General features: G+C 41.8%; 1 protein-coding gene and 1 pseudogene across 5 annotated transcripts in view; both read left to right on the top strand.

Moving 5' to 3' along the window:
• The window catches only part of CFAP61 (cilia and flagella associated protein 61), a 107,635-nt gene that overhangs the window by 39,858 nt on the left and 50,830 nt on the right, over nt 1–16,947 (top strand). For all 5 annotated transcript variants that reach the window (XM_088675918.1, XM_088675917.1, XM_035101986.3 and 2 more), the window contains one exon: nt 1,402–1,536. In XM_088675918.1, the coding sequence (XP_088532044.1) occupies nt 1,402–1,536 (135 nt within the window). The remainder of the gene's footprint in view (nt 1–1,401; nt 1,537–16,947) is intronic.
• LOC148684717 (zinc finger MYM-type protein 1-like) lies at nt 8,341–9,775 on the top strand (annotated as a pseudogene).

The following is a 16,947-nucleotide window of genomic DNA, read 5'->3' as shown; positions in this document are numbered from 1 at the left end:
CCCCCCCCCCCGTCAATTTCTTTCACTCCAGCTGTGATCCCCCTGCTCCCCATGCTCCATTGCCTCTTTTAATCTCTGGAAAATGACTCCCCTAGTCCCTGGAAGCACCTTTTCAAGGGGATGCAAGGAGAAGGGAGAGCAGGACAAGTTTCAGTGCATACATGGAATGTTGCACATGGCTCTTTGGATCACAGTCACCGAGTACTCTTGCTGTTCATAACCCCTTTTAAGATCTCAATTTCATGTGAGCAAGTTACATTTTATGACCTGAAATATTATCATTACCCTTATTCAGGCATTCAAGCCTTCACACAATTAGAAATACATTGGGGAGGGAGTAGGGTCATGCTTGCAGGCCCTATCCCCTCTGTTGCATCCCCATTGCCTGGCTCTGCCACCATCCACATAGCAGAGAAAAAGAACTTAATTGGGCAGCCTGTTCTACAAGTGTAGGCTCCTTACGTGATTTGGAACCCTGGTCACATGGGGGAAGCTTATGCATGTAAAGATGGCTCCTTGCTTCAGAACCTTGTCTGATGTGTGTGTGTGTGTGTGTGTGTGTGTGTGCAGCCCGAGAAGTTTGCCCTCCTTTCCCCTTGCATAATTCTAATTGCATATGGGATTGAATGAATGCCTGAATACGCACCTGAAATGGGGGGAAATTATGCAGGAAAGAAGCATTAGAAATACATGGTTCTCTTCTAAACTGAAGAGAATTAATTTTTTAATGGGATGTCATTTCTGTTTAAACAGTTCCAGTCATTTTTTAAGATGACAGACTTTTGGAAACTTTTTTGTTTTTTTGCATTTCCTGTTGCTCCCCAACTGTTGTTTAAATGCAGATTATAACTAAACTTGCTGCAGTAAGGTAAATGTATTTTTAATCATTTCCTGTATTTATGGAAGGATGGATATTTTTTCTTCATGTTTATGCTACTTCATTAACGTTTGTATTTGAATGAAAATGAGTTTTTACTTCATGTGCATTTTCTATGTACATGTTTAACAGCTTCTTTGCCAAACAACCAGAGGTGAACAGTAAGCATGTAACGTCCTTAATGAGCATGGATGAAGATGATTCATGATTGCACTGAAGGAAGATATTCCTGTGGGGAAACTACTTGTGCTGCAAAATCCCATAAACCAAACCAATTGTTTATCTGTCATTCCCACTGAGATAGTAATGTAATTACTCTCATAATTATCTTCATTAGTGTCAGGAATTAGCTGCAATCCATTCCTCTGCTCTGAGAGTGTTTATTTATTTATTTATTTTTGGTGATATTTCTCCTGGATTTAATCAAGAGGATGAAGGATTCTTAAATTCACAAAGCACCGCTACAGACATCTGTGATGCACTTTTCTGACATTATCTGCGCTAAAATATAGCTCGTCCTTCAGTTCCAGAATCCCTGTGCCCATTCCCTGACATCTGCCCTTCATTACATGGTTCCCGTGCGACCAAGACGACAGATTGTCTATCCTCTGGAAAAACTTGGCATAAATGCTCCAGCAAAAGACGTCTCTAAGGATCAGGTGGGTAACAGAAGCAGCAGTAAGCAAAAGGCATACCCGTAGCTCCAACTAAATGTAGGATTTGGCAGATGGGATGACATGACTCTCTTAATGTTGGTGTGCTGCTTCTTAATTATCTTGAACCTGATGTTCATGCCCTTATAGTGTCGTGCTCTGCTATCTTTTTTCAGCATGTATTTCAAACAGAATTGCAACCAGCAGCCTTTAAATTATTCAGAGTGTTGATAATAATAATCTAAATATTTAAAATGGTCAGATTCACATAATGGATATTTTATCAGACTCTTTTATTCTGCAGTTTGATCCTTCCCAGAAAAACAAAGTCATGGGCTTGTAACTCCTTCTATAGCTTTCCCCTTGTCAAAAAGGCCATTTGCACTAGTGGAAAAAGCAGTATGTATCTGACTGTGGTCATAAAAAGAGCTCTGCTGAACCATGGCAAAGTTTCATCTAGCCCAGCATCGTTTCCTTTCGGGGGCCAAAAACAGATGCCTCTTGGAAGCCCACAGCCTCTCTCGCTGTTACCGTGTTTCTCATATTTTAAGGCATCCCTACAAAATAAGGCATGGCACGATTTTCTAAAGCCTAAAAAATATAAGGCATCCCCCAAAAATAAGACATGCTGGACCCGGCATGAACCAGCAAAGGCAGCAGCCCGCTGGGCTGGGGTTTGCCTTCCTTGTGAGTCTGTTCTTTTACCTCTTGGCGTCGCTATCACTCACTCACGTCAGTCTCTCTTTCTCCTCCTCTCCTCCGCTTTGCGTCGGAGATCTAGGCTTCAGGGGCTTCTCCTCCAGCCGCGCTGCAGGCTATTGTTTCGCCCTGGTTCACCCCAGGGCTTTTAGGGGGTCGCTTAGCCTCGCGTTGCCCCTAGACCCCTTAGGCAGCAGCTTCGTGCACGGAGCTTTTCTCAGAGCTCCCGCAGAGCGCGTCCGATGCGAGCGCGAGGAAACCGGAAGTCGGCTCCCGCGCGCTTTGCCGAGCTCCAACGGAGCGGGAACCAGCGAAGGCAGCAGCCCGCTGCCGGCTTGGAGCTCGGCAAAGCGCGCGCTGCTGCCTTTGCCGGCTCGAGCTCCAAGCCGGCGGCGGGCTGTGCTTTTGCTGGTTCCCGCTAAGTCGGGGCTCAGCAAAGCGTGTGCTGCTGCCTTTGCTGAACCCCGACAGAGCAGGACTGAGCGGGAACCTGCTGCCTTCGCTGGTTCCCACTCCGTTGGAGCTCGGCAAAGCGCGCGGGAGCCGACTTCCGGTTTCCTCGCGCTCGCATCGGACGCGCTCTGCGGGAGCTCTGAGAAAAGCTCCGTGCACGAAGCTGCTGCCTAAGGGGTCTAGGGGCAACGCAAGGCTAAGCGACCCCCTAAAAGCCCTGGGGTGAACCAGGGCGAAACAATAGCCTGCAGCGCGGCTGGAGGAGAAGCCCCTGAAGCCTAGATCTCCGACGCAAAGTGGGAGGAGAGAGAGGAGGAGAAAGAGAGACTGACGTGAGTGAGTGATAGCGACGCCAAGAGGTAAAAGAACAGACTCACAAGGAAGGCAAACCCCAGCCCAGCGGGCTGCTGCCTTTGCTGGTTCCTGCTCAGTCGGGGCTCGGCAAAAAATAAGGCACCCCCGAAAATAAGCCATAGGCTTATTTTCTTGAGTTAAAATTAATATAAGACATGTCTTAAAATATGAGAAACACGGTAGTTCCCAGCAACTCAATGCTTTAGCACCTCTGAGGTTGCTGTATAGCCATCTACTATCTATCTATCTATTTATTTAGCTATGTATTTGCAGTCAGCACTTTAAGTAAATATATATCAATGCTGATTTTGAAAGAAGAGAAAATTCATGTTGAAAATTATGGCAAATAGCTGGCCATAGACCTATCCTCCATGAATTTGTCTAATCCCTTTTTAATCATGTCCCCAGCCCCAACAAGTGAGAAGTGGCGTGCACATTGAGGATGGTGTTGGATGTAGTAGGTGTGCCATCTGTTGCTGTGCATGTAGATCATTAAATCGGAGTCTCTTCATGTGGCTGTTGGACATGGGGGATTTTGTGCCCCCACAGTTGCCCCTTGCACATCTAAGCGTGGAAACGTATTCCTGCACACAAATTCACCTTTCACTGGATGGGGGACATAAAATGGACTCACATTTACAACTGCATTCAGCAATATTCTTTACATTTTTCTCGGTGTATTTTTTAGTTTCTTAGCTGTTTTATTTATATTTCATAAAATCATGTACACTGCTTGATTGTAAAAAAACAACAACACACACACACAAAACAGTTTGCAGAAATAGTGTACTGATGCTAATTGGACATGCAGAATTTTTTTAAAACAAGGAAAATGGATTGTGTATCTGTTCATTCTCATGTTTAAGTAACAAAGGAAGAAATATGCCAAGATACCTCTTCTTTATTGGTGCTAAGTCATCTACTTGCAAATCACATAGAAAAAGATACATAAAGGTTGTTGTAGTGGTTTTATGATGAATGTCACTTTTCTGACACAAAGAACTTATGGCACAGTTCAAAATTTCCATTTTATATTTGCTTAATAGATTTCACAAATCTCAAGTAGCTAAAATGTTTCAAACCGTGCCTCAACCATATAGATTGTGGTTTTAAATTCCCCCATATCTCTGGGAACTTTTTTCTTTTTTCTTTACTTTCTGCTACTATTCTATGATGAAATCTCCTTTGTACTTCTATTTTCTAATTCCATTCCTTCCTTTCTGTCCTGATCTTTTAGTAATCCTCAGAACCATTACATTTTACATTTTTCTAGCACAATTTCTTGCTGTCTCATTTGTGAAGAATCCTCTAGTTGAAAACAACTTTTATATACACACATACATCTCTTTCATTGTCTATAGGACTATATATCTATATTAACATATAGTTTTCTCTATATAAATTTATTGTTAAAATAATTCCGTTTCCATTTTCTCAAGACCCTCTTTTCTGATTAGTTCATGATCTTTCAGAATAGGAATCTGTTTGTTTATCTTGGTATTGGACTAAAATCTAATTATATATTACCATATTTATGACTTGATTCCATCATCCACACATATATAATGTTCTACCGGCTGTTCTGATCCCCTCCACATTCCCTTCTCATGTCCCTTTTCTGCTTCTTCCCAGCATGCTTTGCTTTAATTCCTGGAATTTTCATGTAATTATTTTTTCATTTTCCAATATTACAAAATCACAAAAAATAAGAACAAAAAACAAAAATAAAACATTAAAAAAGAAAGAAAAAACATATCTTGCATTTTTTACTTAACATTGTTGACTTCCTCAATTTCCCCCTCACTGGGTCTATTTTAAAATTCCAATTAAGCAATTTCCATTTTATATCTTAAATCATTCTAACACATTTTATCATTATCACTCAAATATTCTGTTCTAAAAGCATCATCTATTCTTCATTGATAATTAATCAATTTATCCAAATCAAGATTTATTTCCCCATCCTTCTATCTTCTATTTCTCCCCTTAGCCTAAAAATTATTACCAAGAATTTTCCATAAATTTAAATATTAATTCTTCTATCATGCTAACATTTAAACACTTAAAACTAATTCAGCCCCCCTTCCCCTGGCTTCAGGGTCTCCCAGATACTTCAGTGAGTTCCATAAGTCGTTCCAGTTCCGGACCATCTAGATCAATCAAAAACTTACATCCATTATTACCCCTCACCCCACTCCCACCCTGTCCCAGCCTACCCCCCCCATTCTTCCTTGATCATCCCCTGCTGCCTCCCCAATTCTCTAAATACTGTAGTACAGAACCATCCAGTTATATTTCCACTTTCCAGCCCTATCTCAATTTTTTCCCCTTTTAAGTTCTGGCCCCAGTATGGATGTCTTCCCTCTCTCACTGGGAGGACATTATTCCATGCTGGTTCTTTTTGGAGAGTACTTGGATCAGACATATGTTCTGTTCCCCCCCCCTCTCACTGGGGGAACAACATTCCATGCATCTTCCTCATCTTCTTTAAAGTCAATTACATTGTCCAAGACTGATGATTGTTCTTCTTGCTTCTCTTCATTCTCTATTCTGGTTCCTTTCACGCATTTCCGCAACTGTATACTACTTTCACGCAACAATATATTATTATGCCGCAATTCATTTCTCAAGTCCAAAAGCAATTCCAAAAGTTCTTTCTGAAAGTCCAGGCCATCAGGTGGTGTTATGGCTACAGACATCTTGCTCATCTCATATTTCATGAGAACATAACAGAGCAGGAAGTGGCACAGATCTTATTTCCAAAAACATCAGGGACCAAGTTTATATCCGAACTGGTTATACTCTCATTTTTAATTCTTATTTGTCAGAGGCGCTGATGTGGCTACTCTAGAGTAACGACTCCTCGCAGCATAGTCTTTTTAGACTTTTATTAAGTGCTGATTATTTACAGTGGTCAGAACGATCTATATACATGCTTACGGTGAGGTGTCAGAACCTCCGAATGGAGATTGGCGCGTTTTCTTCCAGCAAAGAAGCTTTGGGAGACCCAACCTCTTCCCCCTACGTTTGCGTCGCAATTCCGGAGTTGGGGGAATTGGCCTTCCCCCCCCCTGCTCACACCTTCCTGTCCCACCTGGGGCATGGGCTCCGCAACCTTGCCTGAGCCTCGGACACCACTTCCTGACTCTCCGCTGGAGGCAGAGCTCTCCCTGCTCTCCCCAGCGCTTGGGGATGGGCTGGAACTTAAGATGGGAGGGACTTCCCTGTATCCCTTGTCCCTCACATTATTCATATCTTTAAAAATCTTGTGACAATTTGTGAAAAGAGCATTTATCAAACTTCTTATAGCCAGCTTTATATTTTGCGCTCTCTTCAAAATACAGTTCTCAACTTCAAGGAGGTAAACAAATTCCTTTCTATTGTGACATCATAATGGTGGCTCCTCCAGAGACTCCTTAGAGACACCTGCCTGGGGCCCATTTTGACGTCTTTTCTGCAGCAGGCCAATACAGTACATTTATTTATTCATATAACAATCAACATTCCAACAGCTCACTCTAAAGGGAGAGCCACTTACACGCTCTGAGCGGCTCTCGCTAGAAAAGAATGTTTTAATTGCCTATTCAACAAAAAAAAATGGCACTGAAAGTTTTTAAGATCAATGCAAGCTAAAAAGCATTGCAGGGGGTTGGGCTAGATGACCCACAGTGTCCTTTCCAATTCTACATTTTTCTGAAAAACACACACGTACAACCCAACTATGGTCCCTCTGCAGTCCTCGCCCCAAGCAACTGTGTGTGAGACTTGCTCCCCAGAAAGTGTGCCTTGTCTTCCTACCTGTTGTTTTTGGTCTCTCGTCAGCCCCCTCCCCCCAATCTATTCATATTCTTTTCTCCCTAATCTCCAATATTACATTTTCCTCTGGTTGAGATTTAAAACAGAAGGCCCTAATTCCCAACTGTGTTTCTTGCTGCAATCCTACTGTCTACTCAGAAGTAAGGTCCTATTAGATTCAGCAGGGCTTACTCTCAGGTAAGTGCAGTTAGGGCTGCAGCCTTTGTGGCCTAAGTTTTGGGTCCTTTTTAGGTTCGGGATGTCACTGCTTTACACCCACCCACCCCCACCCCACCCCCCACAATATTTGAAAACGTCAGCTTTGTACTTAAATGCAAATGGGCCAGAAACTTCCTTGCATAGCTGCCAAGTTTTCCCTTTTCTCGCGAGGAAGCCTATTCAGCATAAGGGAAAATCCCTTTAAAAAAGGGATAACTTGGCAGCTATGCTTCCTTGTCTGTGTCTTTATTAATTTACCCTGTTTTTCATATTTTAAGACATACCCATAAAATAAGCCATAGCAGGATTTTTAAGCATTCAAGGAATATAAGCCATACCCTGAAAATAAGACATAGTGATAGGCACAGCAGCAATGCCGGCCGCGGCAGGAGGAGGAGGAAAAAAATAAGACATCCCTTGAAAATAAGCCATAGTGTGTTTTTTTGAGGAAAAAATAAATATAAGACGTGTCTTATAATATGAGAAACACAAGAACAACAAACTGGTAATTGCTTTAACTTTTTGATATGTGGTGATTTGAATCATGAGGATGATTTTGAAGAACTGCTGAGTCTTGAATGAGTCTTGCTTTGGAATTAAGGACTTCATTAGATTTTCTTCTGCCTTTTCATTTTATTTTGTTCTAAGGGCTTGTTAGAGATAATGTGTAAGCATGGTGTCAGCTCCCTAAAAGAAAGGTCGACAACTCTGGGAAATGGGGAGGGGGTGCTGGAGGCATCTTTGCACCACGGTGCTGGATATGCTTAAGACGGCCCTGAGCCTGCCCCCCCCCCGCCGCCGCCCGGTGCCGCTCCTTTTCTTTCATGTGCCACACAGCCTGCTGGTGCCCCGCCCACTTCTCTTTGCCCGCCCTCCGGAGGCCGAGGCAGGCGCTCCTGCTGTGCTGCTCATGCCTCATGTGCAGGCGCAGCAGCAGACTGCAGTTTCCCTCCTTGGCGGCACCAAGTTGGCATCTGGCCCGGAGTCATGAGTGGAGGTGCGGGCTGGTCGGACGACGACGAGGTAAGAAGGCAGTGGCGCCAGGCCAGGAGGCAGCGGGGGCCTCATCAAGGAGGGCGGGCGAGGGGGAAGGCGCGGCAGCAGGGGCCTATCTGAATCCAGCTCAAAGAGAGGAATGGTGGATGCAGGAAGCATCTATGTGGACCCTTCCCTCCATCACCACTATGGGGAAGAGAAGCTGAGCTAGGGGTCCACTTTCAAAATGGCATGGGGTGTGCTCCCTGCACTGCACTGTTTCCTCCCATTTCAAGCTCTTTAAAGGTTTTTTAAATGGCTGACAGGAAAAAACCATCTGGAGCTCAGTTCCGCAAACGAAAGGCAGAAAGAGCCAAGGAAGATGCCAAGCAAGCGGTGTTCTTCCGGAAATACCTTTGTAAAACAAGTACAGAACAAAAAGATGACAGTACCGTTGGTGAAACTACCACTGAGGAAACTCCTAGTACAAGTGGTATTGGTCTTACTACAAGTGGTATTACTTCTGAGGACAAAGTCTCACAGTCTGGAGATATTCCAGTGGAACACACAGAGGAAACCGAGGATTTTGAGGAAACTGAGGATACTGCAATTACTATAAAACACGTTGGTATTGTGCCTAGCTTGGATTACAGTGACCCTGCTAACTGGCCTAACTACTGCAGTGAAAATTTGTGACAGCTTATTGTTCAGCATGGCCCACAACAGATTGTATCATATAAATTTCCAAAAGACTCCCCAAAAATAAAATTCTCTCCTGTCTATTACAAGAGGAAACTGGCAAATGGTGAAGAAATGTGCCGTCATTGGCTGATATATTGTACCTAAAAAGATGTGGGGTTTTTTTTTTGTTTTGTTTTTTTGCTGTAGGCTGTTCAGCAAAAGAGATGGTGGAGCAACAGCTTTAAAAGACCCAGGTTCAAAAGACTGAAAGAACATTGGAGCAATTCTGTCAGCACATGAGAGGAGTACTCTCCATCTATACAGTTACCAGGCGTGGAGAGATCTTGAATTGCGCTTACAGAAAGGAAAAACAATTGATAATATCAACCAACAGAAAATAAGGGAAGAAGAGCAATATTGGCGACAAGTCTTGGAATGCTTGATTGCTGTGGTCAGATTTCTTGGCATGCAAAACATGGCATTTCGTGGTACAACTGAAAAGTTGTACAGTGAGAACAATAGAAATTTCTTGAAGCTTGTTGAATTTTTGGCTCTTTTTGACCCTGTCATGACTGAACATGTGCACAGAGTTAAAGATGAAGAAACTATGGTTCACTACTTAGGAAAAGAGATCCAAAATGAGCTTATAGAACTTCTAGCAACTTCCATAAAACAGAACATTTTAGCACATATAGCACCAAATACTACTCAGTTATTTCGGACTGTACACCTGATGTTAGCCATACTGAACAAATGACTATGATTGTACATTTTGTCAATGTAATCATGCCATCAGATACTGAAACATCTGAGCCTGAGGTTACAATAAAAGAACATTTCTTGGGATTTGTTCCTCTAAAGAAGACTACTGGTGCTTTTATGGCAGAAACTCTTCTTTGGCTGCTTGAGCAAATAGGATTACCACTTGAGAATCTGCGTGGTCAAGGTTATGATAATGGGAGTAACATGAGGTAAAGAACATGGAGTACAAAAGAGAGTTCTTGATATAAATCCACGAGCCTTTTTCGTGCGCTGCAGTGCACACTCTCTCAATTTGGTTGTCAATGATCCTGCTAAGAGTTGCCTGGAAGCAACAGGTTTCTTCATGTTGGTTCAACAGATCTATAATTATTTCTCTGCATCAACTCAGCATTGGCAAATACTAACTAGCCATGTATCTGCCATTACTGTTAAGCCTTTGAGTCAAACAAGATGGGAGAGTCAGATTGATGTTTTGAAACCACTGAGATATCATCTTGGCAGTATATATGATGCTTTAATGGAGATCTATAATGAACCACATCCACATAAAAGAAGAAGTGAATCTCTTGTTGAAGCTAAGGGTCTTGCTGAAGGCATTAGTAAGTTCAAGTTTGTGGTATTCCTTGTTGTATAGTACAACATGCTTTTTGAAATAAATCTGACAAGCAAACTACTACAAAATAAGGAAACTGATTTAAGTTCAGCTACAAGTCAATTACAAGTAACCAAGAATTATCTTGTGAGCTGTAGGTGTGATGATGGTTTTGAACAAGTTTTGATAGATGCTAGTGTGATTGCAAAGGAGTTAGAAATATTACCTAACTTTGAGACAGAACAATTTAGACAAAGGAGAAAGAACAAACAGTTTGGGTATGAGGCCCCAGATGAGGCACCACAAGATCCAAAGCAAAAATTCAAAGTGGATTTCTATCATGCTGTTTTAGATATGGCCATTCAATCTGTTGAAGAGAGATTCCAACAACTACAACACTATAATTCCGTATTTGGCTTCCTGTATGATATATACAGCATCAACAAAGAATGTACTGAAGATGTACGAAAGGCCTGCAAGACTTTGGAGCAGTCATTGACACACAATGAAAACAAAGATATTGATGCTGAAGATCTGTGCTGTGAACTTCAAGCAGTTGCTCAAAGGCTTCCAGAGTCTGTTGTTGTTTAGTCGTTTAGTCGTGTCCGACTCTTCGTGACCCCATGGACCATAGCACGCCAGGCACTCCTGTCTTGCACTGCCTCCCGCAGTTTGGTCAAACTCATGTTCGTAGCTTCGAGAACACTGTCCAACCATCTTGTCCTCTGTCGTCCCCTTCTCCTAGTGCCCTCAATCTTTCCCAACATCAGGGTCTTTTCCAAGGATTCTTCTCTTCTCATGAGGTGGCCAAAGTATTGGAGCCTCAGCTTCACGATCTGTCCTTCCAGGGAGCACTCAGGGCTGATTTCCTTAAGAATGGATAGGTTTGATCTTCTAGCAGTCCATGGGACTCTCAAGAGTCTCCTCCAGCACCATAATTCAAAAGCATCAATTCTTCGACGATCAGCCTTCTTTATGGTCCAGCTCTCACTTCCATACATCACTACTGGGAAAACCATAGCTTTAACTGTACGGACCTTTGTCGGCAAAGTGATGTCTCTGCTTTTTAAGATGCTGTCTAGGTTTGTCATTGCTTTTCTCCCAAGAAGCAGGCGTCTATGCCACCACAAAAAGTACTTCTCTTCATACTACAACACAAAATCCAGAATAGTGTGTCTAATGTTTTTGTTTTTCTTAGGATCCTTCTCACACTTCCAGTGTCAGTGGCAAGTGGTGAATGCAGTTTTTCAAAACTCAAACTTATAAAAACACACATACGCTCAACTATGCTCCAAAAGAGACTAGTTGGTTTGGCAACTATATCAATCGAACTTGCTGAAGCATCAGCACTTGACCTGAAGGAACTGTTAACAAAATTTGCAAAGGAAAAGGCACGTAAAATAAGATTTTGATTTGCTTGAAATTGAAACATTAAAGAGACTTAAATTTCAGCATCACATTTAACATTTTTCAAAGTGATTTCTGTGCTAAAACTGTGTTCTGTTTGAGAAAATAAATCAGAAATTGTTTTATGACTTGTTTCCACAATTAAAAAAAATAAATTAACAATTTCAAATTCTGTGCTTTTCATTCTTCCTATAATACATCTGTGTTTGAAATATGATTTTGGGGGGGGGGGGCGCCAGAAGGTGATCTCGCCTAGGGCGCAAAAAAACCTAGCACCGTCCCTGTTTAGAGCAATGTATTTTTGCATTCCAATCAGCTAGTTATTCAATTAGTAATGGTTTCTTCATTTGTCAGGACACTGCCAAGGACGTGGCCAGAAGGAAAAACTGATCATGTGGTTTAGAAGAGAATAAAGGTCACAAGACATTCCATTGATATAGGGATACCAATGGGCTCTTCAATAAGCCATAATAGTTAGAGGTGTTTCACAGGGAGAACAGATTATTCAGTGAGAGTATCCCTTTTGGATCAAGGGGGAAATGTGGTTTAAACAGAATATATTTTAACAACATTATTGTTATCCCATGTGAATAATTAGCTTGAGATTAGCTAATTTTTAATAATTGTATTTTAAACATTTATTTTCAACTTACTTTCTCACCATCTGGAAGCATTCTGCTATCCATCTGTCTCTTTAAATTATGAATATGACCCTGAAATAGGTGCTATAATTAACAGTAATAACTGTTCCATGATGCAGAATAAAAATGTAATATGTTTATTTAATTACTTCTTGATTCTGACCATCCATTGTTCATGTTTTATTATATCTTTATTGCACTCTGTCAAGTTTTATTATGTACTTCAAGATTGTTGTTTCTCCTGCTGCTCACAAAAAGGCTGCAGAATCTCTTATTATTGTTGAAAGATTTCTCAGCTTGGTAATGGTTTATGAAATACAGGGTTTGCATTTCCTAATCCAGAGACGGGTAGAATATTGATCACAGTCCACGGATCAACTGCAGCCTGGATAATGATGTACTGGTGATCATTATGTGACGAAAGCTACTGTTGCACAAGCATTAGCTTATGCATTTTCACTTTGGCAGTCCAGACCTCACAGAACTCCATATTAGCAGTTCTGCTGCCCATGCAAAGACCCACTATGAACCTGTTTGCCTGTTGCTTCATAACCTGTTGGCTGTGCAATTGATCTTTTCAGTAGTCTGTATAGTTCCCCCAAATGAAGATTGTGGTGGGTTTGGAGCTCAGACTTAACTTCTTAACTCTTCTCAGGAATTAGGGGAAGAGTGGCAGACTCACCAGCAGGTAGATGGTGGGCAGGTGGGCAGCCAGTGAAGAATAAGCTGCTTTGTGTGCTATAGAAAAGCAAATGCCTTGGTAGTTCAGTTACCGCACAGAAACAAAGGAGGAGTTCAGCCAGTGGCAACTGGTGCCCATTGGGGCTGGTAGGATGGAGGACAGGTTGGCCTATGATAGTTGGAGCCAGTGCCAATGGTAGGCAGAGCCTACTAATTCAAGTTTTATCACCATTTCTCTACCCTTGCAATGAACAGTGCAGAAAAATCCCACAAGATTTTTTATGTTTATGTGCTGTTATACTTGACTGCTGGGGAAAAGTGTGGCCTCTGCCACCCTTTCCAGCCATCTCTGTCCTCCAGCTAAGCCTCCATTGCAGGTTGAGAAAATACAGATTTAGGGATAAAGTGGTGCCAAAGGCACATATTCAGCTAATGTCCCATAGATGTTCCTATAACTAGGCATGTTCATTGCTTTCTCTCTTCTCAATCTTATGAGATGTGGATTAATTGCTTCTGTCCCGTCGTAATCCTTTTTCCTAGCTATTTGCCACATGCTGTCATCTTTCTGGTTTGCAAATAGTTCAGTAGTCCTTTGAATAAAATCCAGGATTCCTTTAATCAGCCATTGTTCTATGGACATTATTGCTAATGTGTTGAGGTTCTCTTTGGAGACAGTATTTCTCAATAAAGCTAACAATGCGAATTTTGCTCCTTTAGTAGTCATAAGAGTAGTCACTCTACTTCTCAGTGGCTTCAAGTTCTTCCCCATGGCTGAGAAAGATGAGCACAAGTCTAAAGCCCTGCAGTTCTTTCAGAACTATACAGAACCACTTTTTGCTCCCATGTGAAGGTTTCAAGGCATGTTAGAACTGAAATAGCACTCATCTGGGCATGCAGGACCTCAGTCACAAAAGCCTCCATTGAAGTTCACAAAAGGAACTCCTCAGCCTGACACCAAACTTGCGCTGGTGCATGGATCTATTGGGGGCAGATTACTGCACTTTGCCCACATGTGGAAGAGCAGAAGGACAAGTGGGTTTTGGACACAATGTTGGCTGGATATTCTCTAGAGTTCACTTGTTTGCCAAAGCATAGCAATCCCACAATCCAGAAGTCCACAAACCAAAAGTCTTTTCAGAAGGCAACCCAACATTTGTTATGCATCAGAGCCATAGAGTCAGTAGTGCCAAAAATTGGCAACAAGGGCAGTTAGTTTTCAAGAAAATGAAGTGGAAATTGGGTCATTTTCAGATCAGCTGAAATTAATATAGAAATCCAAAGGAGCTGAATGGGACTTACTCCCTGATACATGTGCTTATGAGTCCAGCCTTTTAGTAAAGCATCAATCTATGATATTGTAGATGAGATCATGTAAAACTAAGTTTGGTTCAACGTACAGTTTTAATTTAGCAAGGTAGAGAGTGATTTTCCAAGAAGTAACTGTTGCTCAAGATTCAGTTGTACATGAGTAACAAATTGCTAATGATTTGTGTAAAACATGCATGGATGAAAACCCATTATTTATTCTACCATCATTTGTTCCATGTAGTTGATGATTTTATAGCACTAGCAGTCATGCAAACACATTTGTTTCAAGCTGATGGCTGATCATAAATTTTCTCACTGTAAATGTCAGCAGGTTTGTGTATTGCTGCCATTATATCTTGTCTGGAAGCCTGGGCATTATGCAATTATGAGGAGGCAGCAGATGGCATCATTAACAAGAATGCTCTGAATGTTTACCACTTATGTGCATGTGTGAAATTAAAAGTAAGGTGACCTATCTTCACTTTGAAAGCATGATGTCAGTAGTATACAGGTGTTAATGTTGTTTTCCATAAACTGGAATATTCATTCTGGCCTGCAAAGCTGGTTCTTTCTTCTTTAACCTTTAGCACAAATCTTGTGGGTTGATATCCTGCTGAGTGTGATGAGAGCTGTTTGGAAAGGCGAGATAAATATTATTCTTCAAATACTAATACTCAGCAATACCCCCAAAGCAAGATGCACATTTCTGTTTATATTCCATTGTTGCTATTCAGTTGTGCTTTGATTATAAATTTAAGTATAAAATCTGGATGCCTAATTAGATGGCACACCAAGATAGAATTTCATAACTTATTTTATAGCAGTTCTGAAAGTGGAAACATATTTTTGTGTATTTCTGTTGTCTTATGTGCATGCACACTGTTGTTTAATGTGAATAGTAAGTTTCCTGTACCTCCATTGATTAGAAATGATGTTCTCCTCTAAATCACTGCCTTCCCACACTTTCTTCTCCCTCAGTCCAGATTTTCTCATACTAGGAATACTCTGAAAAGGAGAAAGTACAGTATGAGAAAATCTGGATTGAGGGAGGGGAAAGTGTGAGAGGGCAGTGATTTGGAGAACGTAATATAGACAACAGAGAAATAATGAAGGTACAGGAAGCTTACTATCCACATAAAACATGATCCCACTATCAGTGGCATTCTGTGATTTAATCCTACTTTGAAAGTATGGAAGTGTAGCTGTGTTACAGAATTTATAGGCCTGGGGGAACTGCAAGGTATTGTGATGGAACCAGAGGCTGGTCTTGACAAGCCAGGCAGCCTGCTGAGTTTTGGCACATTAAATCTCAGCAAGTGTTTTCTGGGACCCAGCTGCGAGTGTTTCACAGAGGTGCAGCAGCAGCTTTCCTGGGTTAGACCCAGAACAGAAGCTCTTTCAAAATTAATGCTTATCAAATGGAAATGTCTGACATTTGAAGTCACAATATTAAGGGCTCAGAGCATCAAAGTGTTAGATTGAATTTAAGTATGTAACAACATTAGCTATACTGAAGTATATTCAAACATGCCTTTTGCAAGCAAAATAGTGTTTTGTTTTAATTTTTTTATAACAAAAAAATGAATATTGTATTGGAATGTGTGTGATCATGCACATTGAATTAAATTTGTGACCTTGCATGCAAAATCACATTTTACCAGTTTTCTGCATGAAAGTATCAGGCGCCTATCAAAAATAATATTTCATGCAGAGTTTTTGAAGTGAAGGGGGAAAGTTCTTAAAACATGTTCTTAAAACATTGCATGTAATAAGTGTAGTTCTGGGCATGGGTGTGTCACTGCTGTCTCAGTGAGGAGGGGCTCAGGTGTCTTGATGCCTTTTTGAGGATCAGCATGGACTGGAACTTGGAGGAGCAATACAGAGTGTTGAAGCTCGTCTCTTTTTCAAAAACATAAAACAAAATCACCCTTAACCACTTTGTAAGGTGAAGGTAAGCGACAGGCAGCCCATGCCCAGCAGACAGTAGAGAAAGGACCTTTCCCAATTTCTAATCTTAAAAAAAAAACCTTCTTGTATAGGTTGTCAGATGCTCTGAAAATAGTGCACAGATAACCTCAGTAAGTTTTCAAGAAGGGTTGGAGAAAGGGAATGGTGCCTTCCTCACAGCCTGAAGGGGATGAATGAGTCTCTTTTTCTTTCTGATGAGTGAAAGAAGGGGGGACTCCTTGTATTCCCACTACTTACTAGTATGGGGTGTATGGGGTTTTAGGGGAGGGATAGTACCTCTAGTGGAAGACACATTGTACTCCTTCTGGGATAGTTTGCCTGCTTTTGGTCCCCAACCTGCACTCCGCTCTCACCTGTGGTTCCCAGAAGCTGTTAGCATGTGAAAGCAGCCTCACCCCAGGAAACAGCTTCAACTGGCTGGCTAAACCAGGTGAGGGTAACCAATGGGTCTCAAATCCTCTGTGAGTTAGGGACACCCCCTGCATGTGAAGACAGGCTCTGGCAGATTGAGCAGACAAGACCAACAGTGGGTCGAGAAGGCTGTTTCTGCACATGCTGTAGAGGGAAGTGAGGGGCAGATGGGGCTCATCAAACTGGGAAGGTAGCCCATCTGGGAGAAGGAAAACTCTGGTCCTAAACCTTCCTTGCCTTGCAGGATATCATCACAGGTAGGTAGCCGTGTTGGTCTGAGTCGAAGCAAAATAAAAAAATTCCTTCAGTAGCACCTTAAAGACCAACTAAGTTTATATTTTGGTATGAGCTTTCGTGTGCATGCACACTTCTTCAGATACACTAGAAACAGAAGTGTCAGACCCTATATATATACTGGGGGTGGGTGGGAATGGGTGATGGGCTGATGGGAGTGGTAAACCTGTAGATGGC

This window comes from Zootoca vivipara, chromosome 8 (assembly GCF_965207765.1).
Source record: "Zootoca vivipara chromosome 8, rZooViv2.hap1.1, whole genome shotgun sequence".
NCBI classification, from domain to species: Eukaryota; Metazoa; Chordata; class Lepidosauria; order Squamata; family Lacertidae; genus Zootoca; species Zootoca vivipara.
This window is presented reverse-complemented; position numbering and strand designations above follow the sequence as displayed.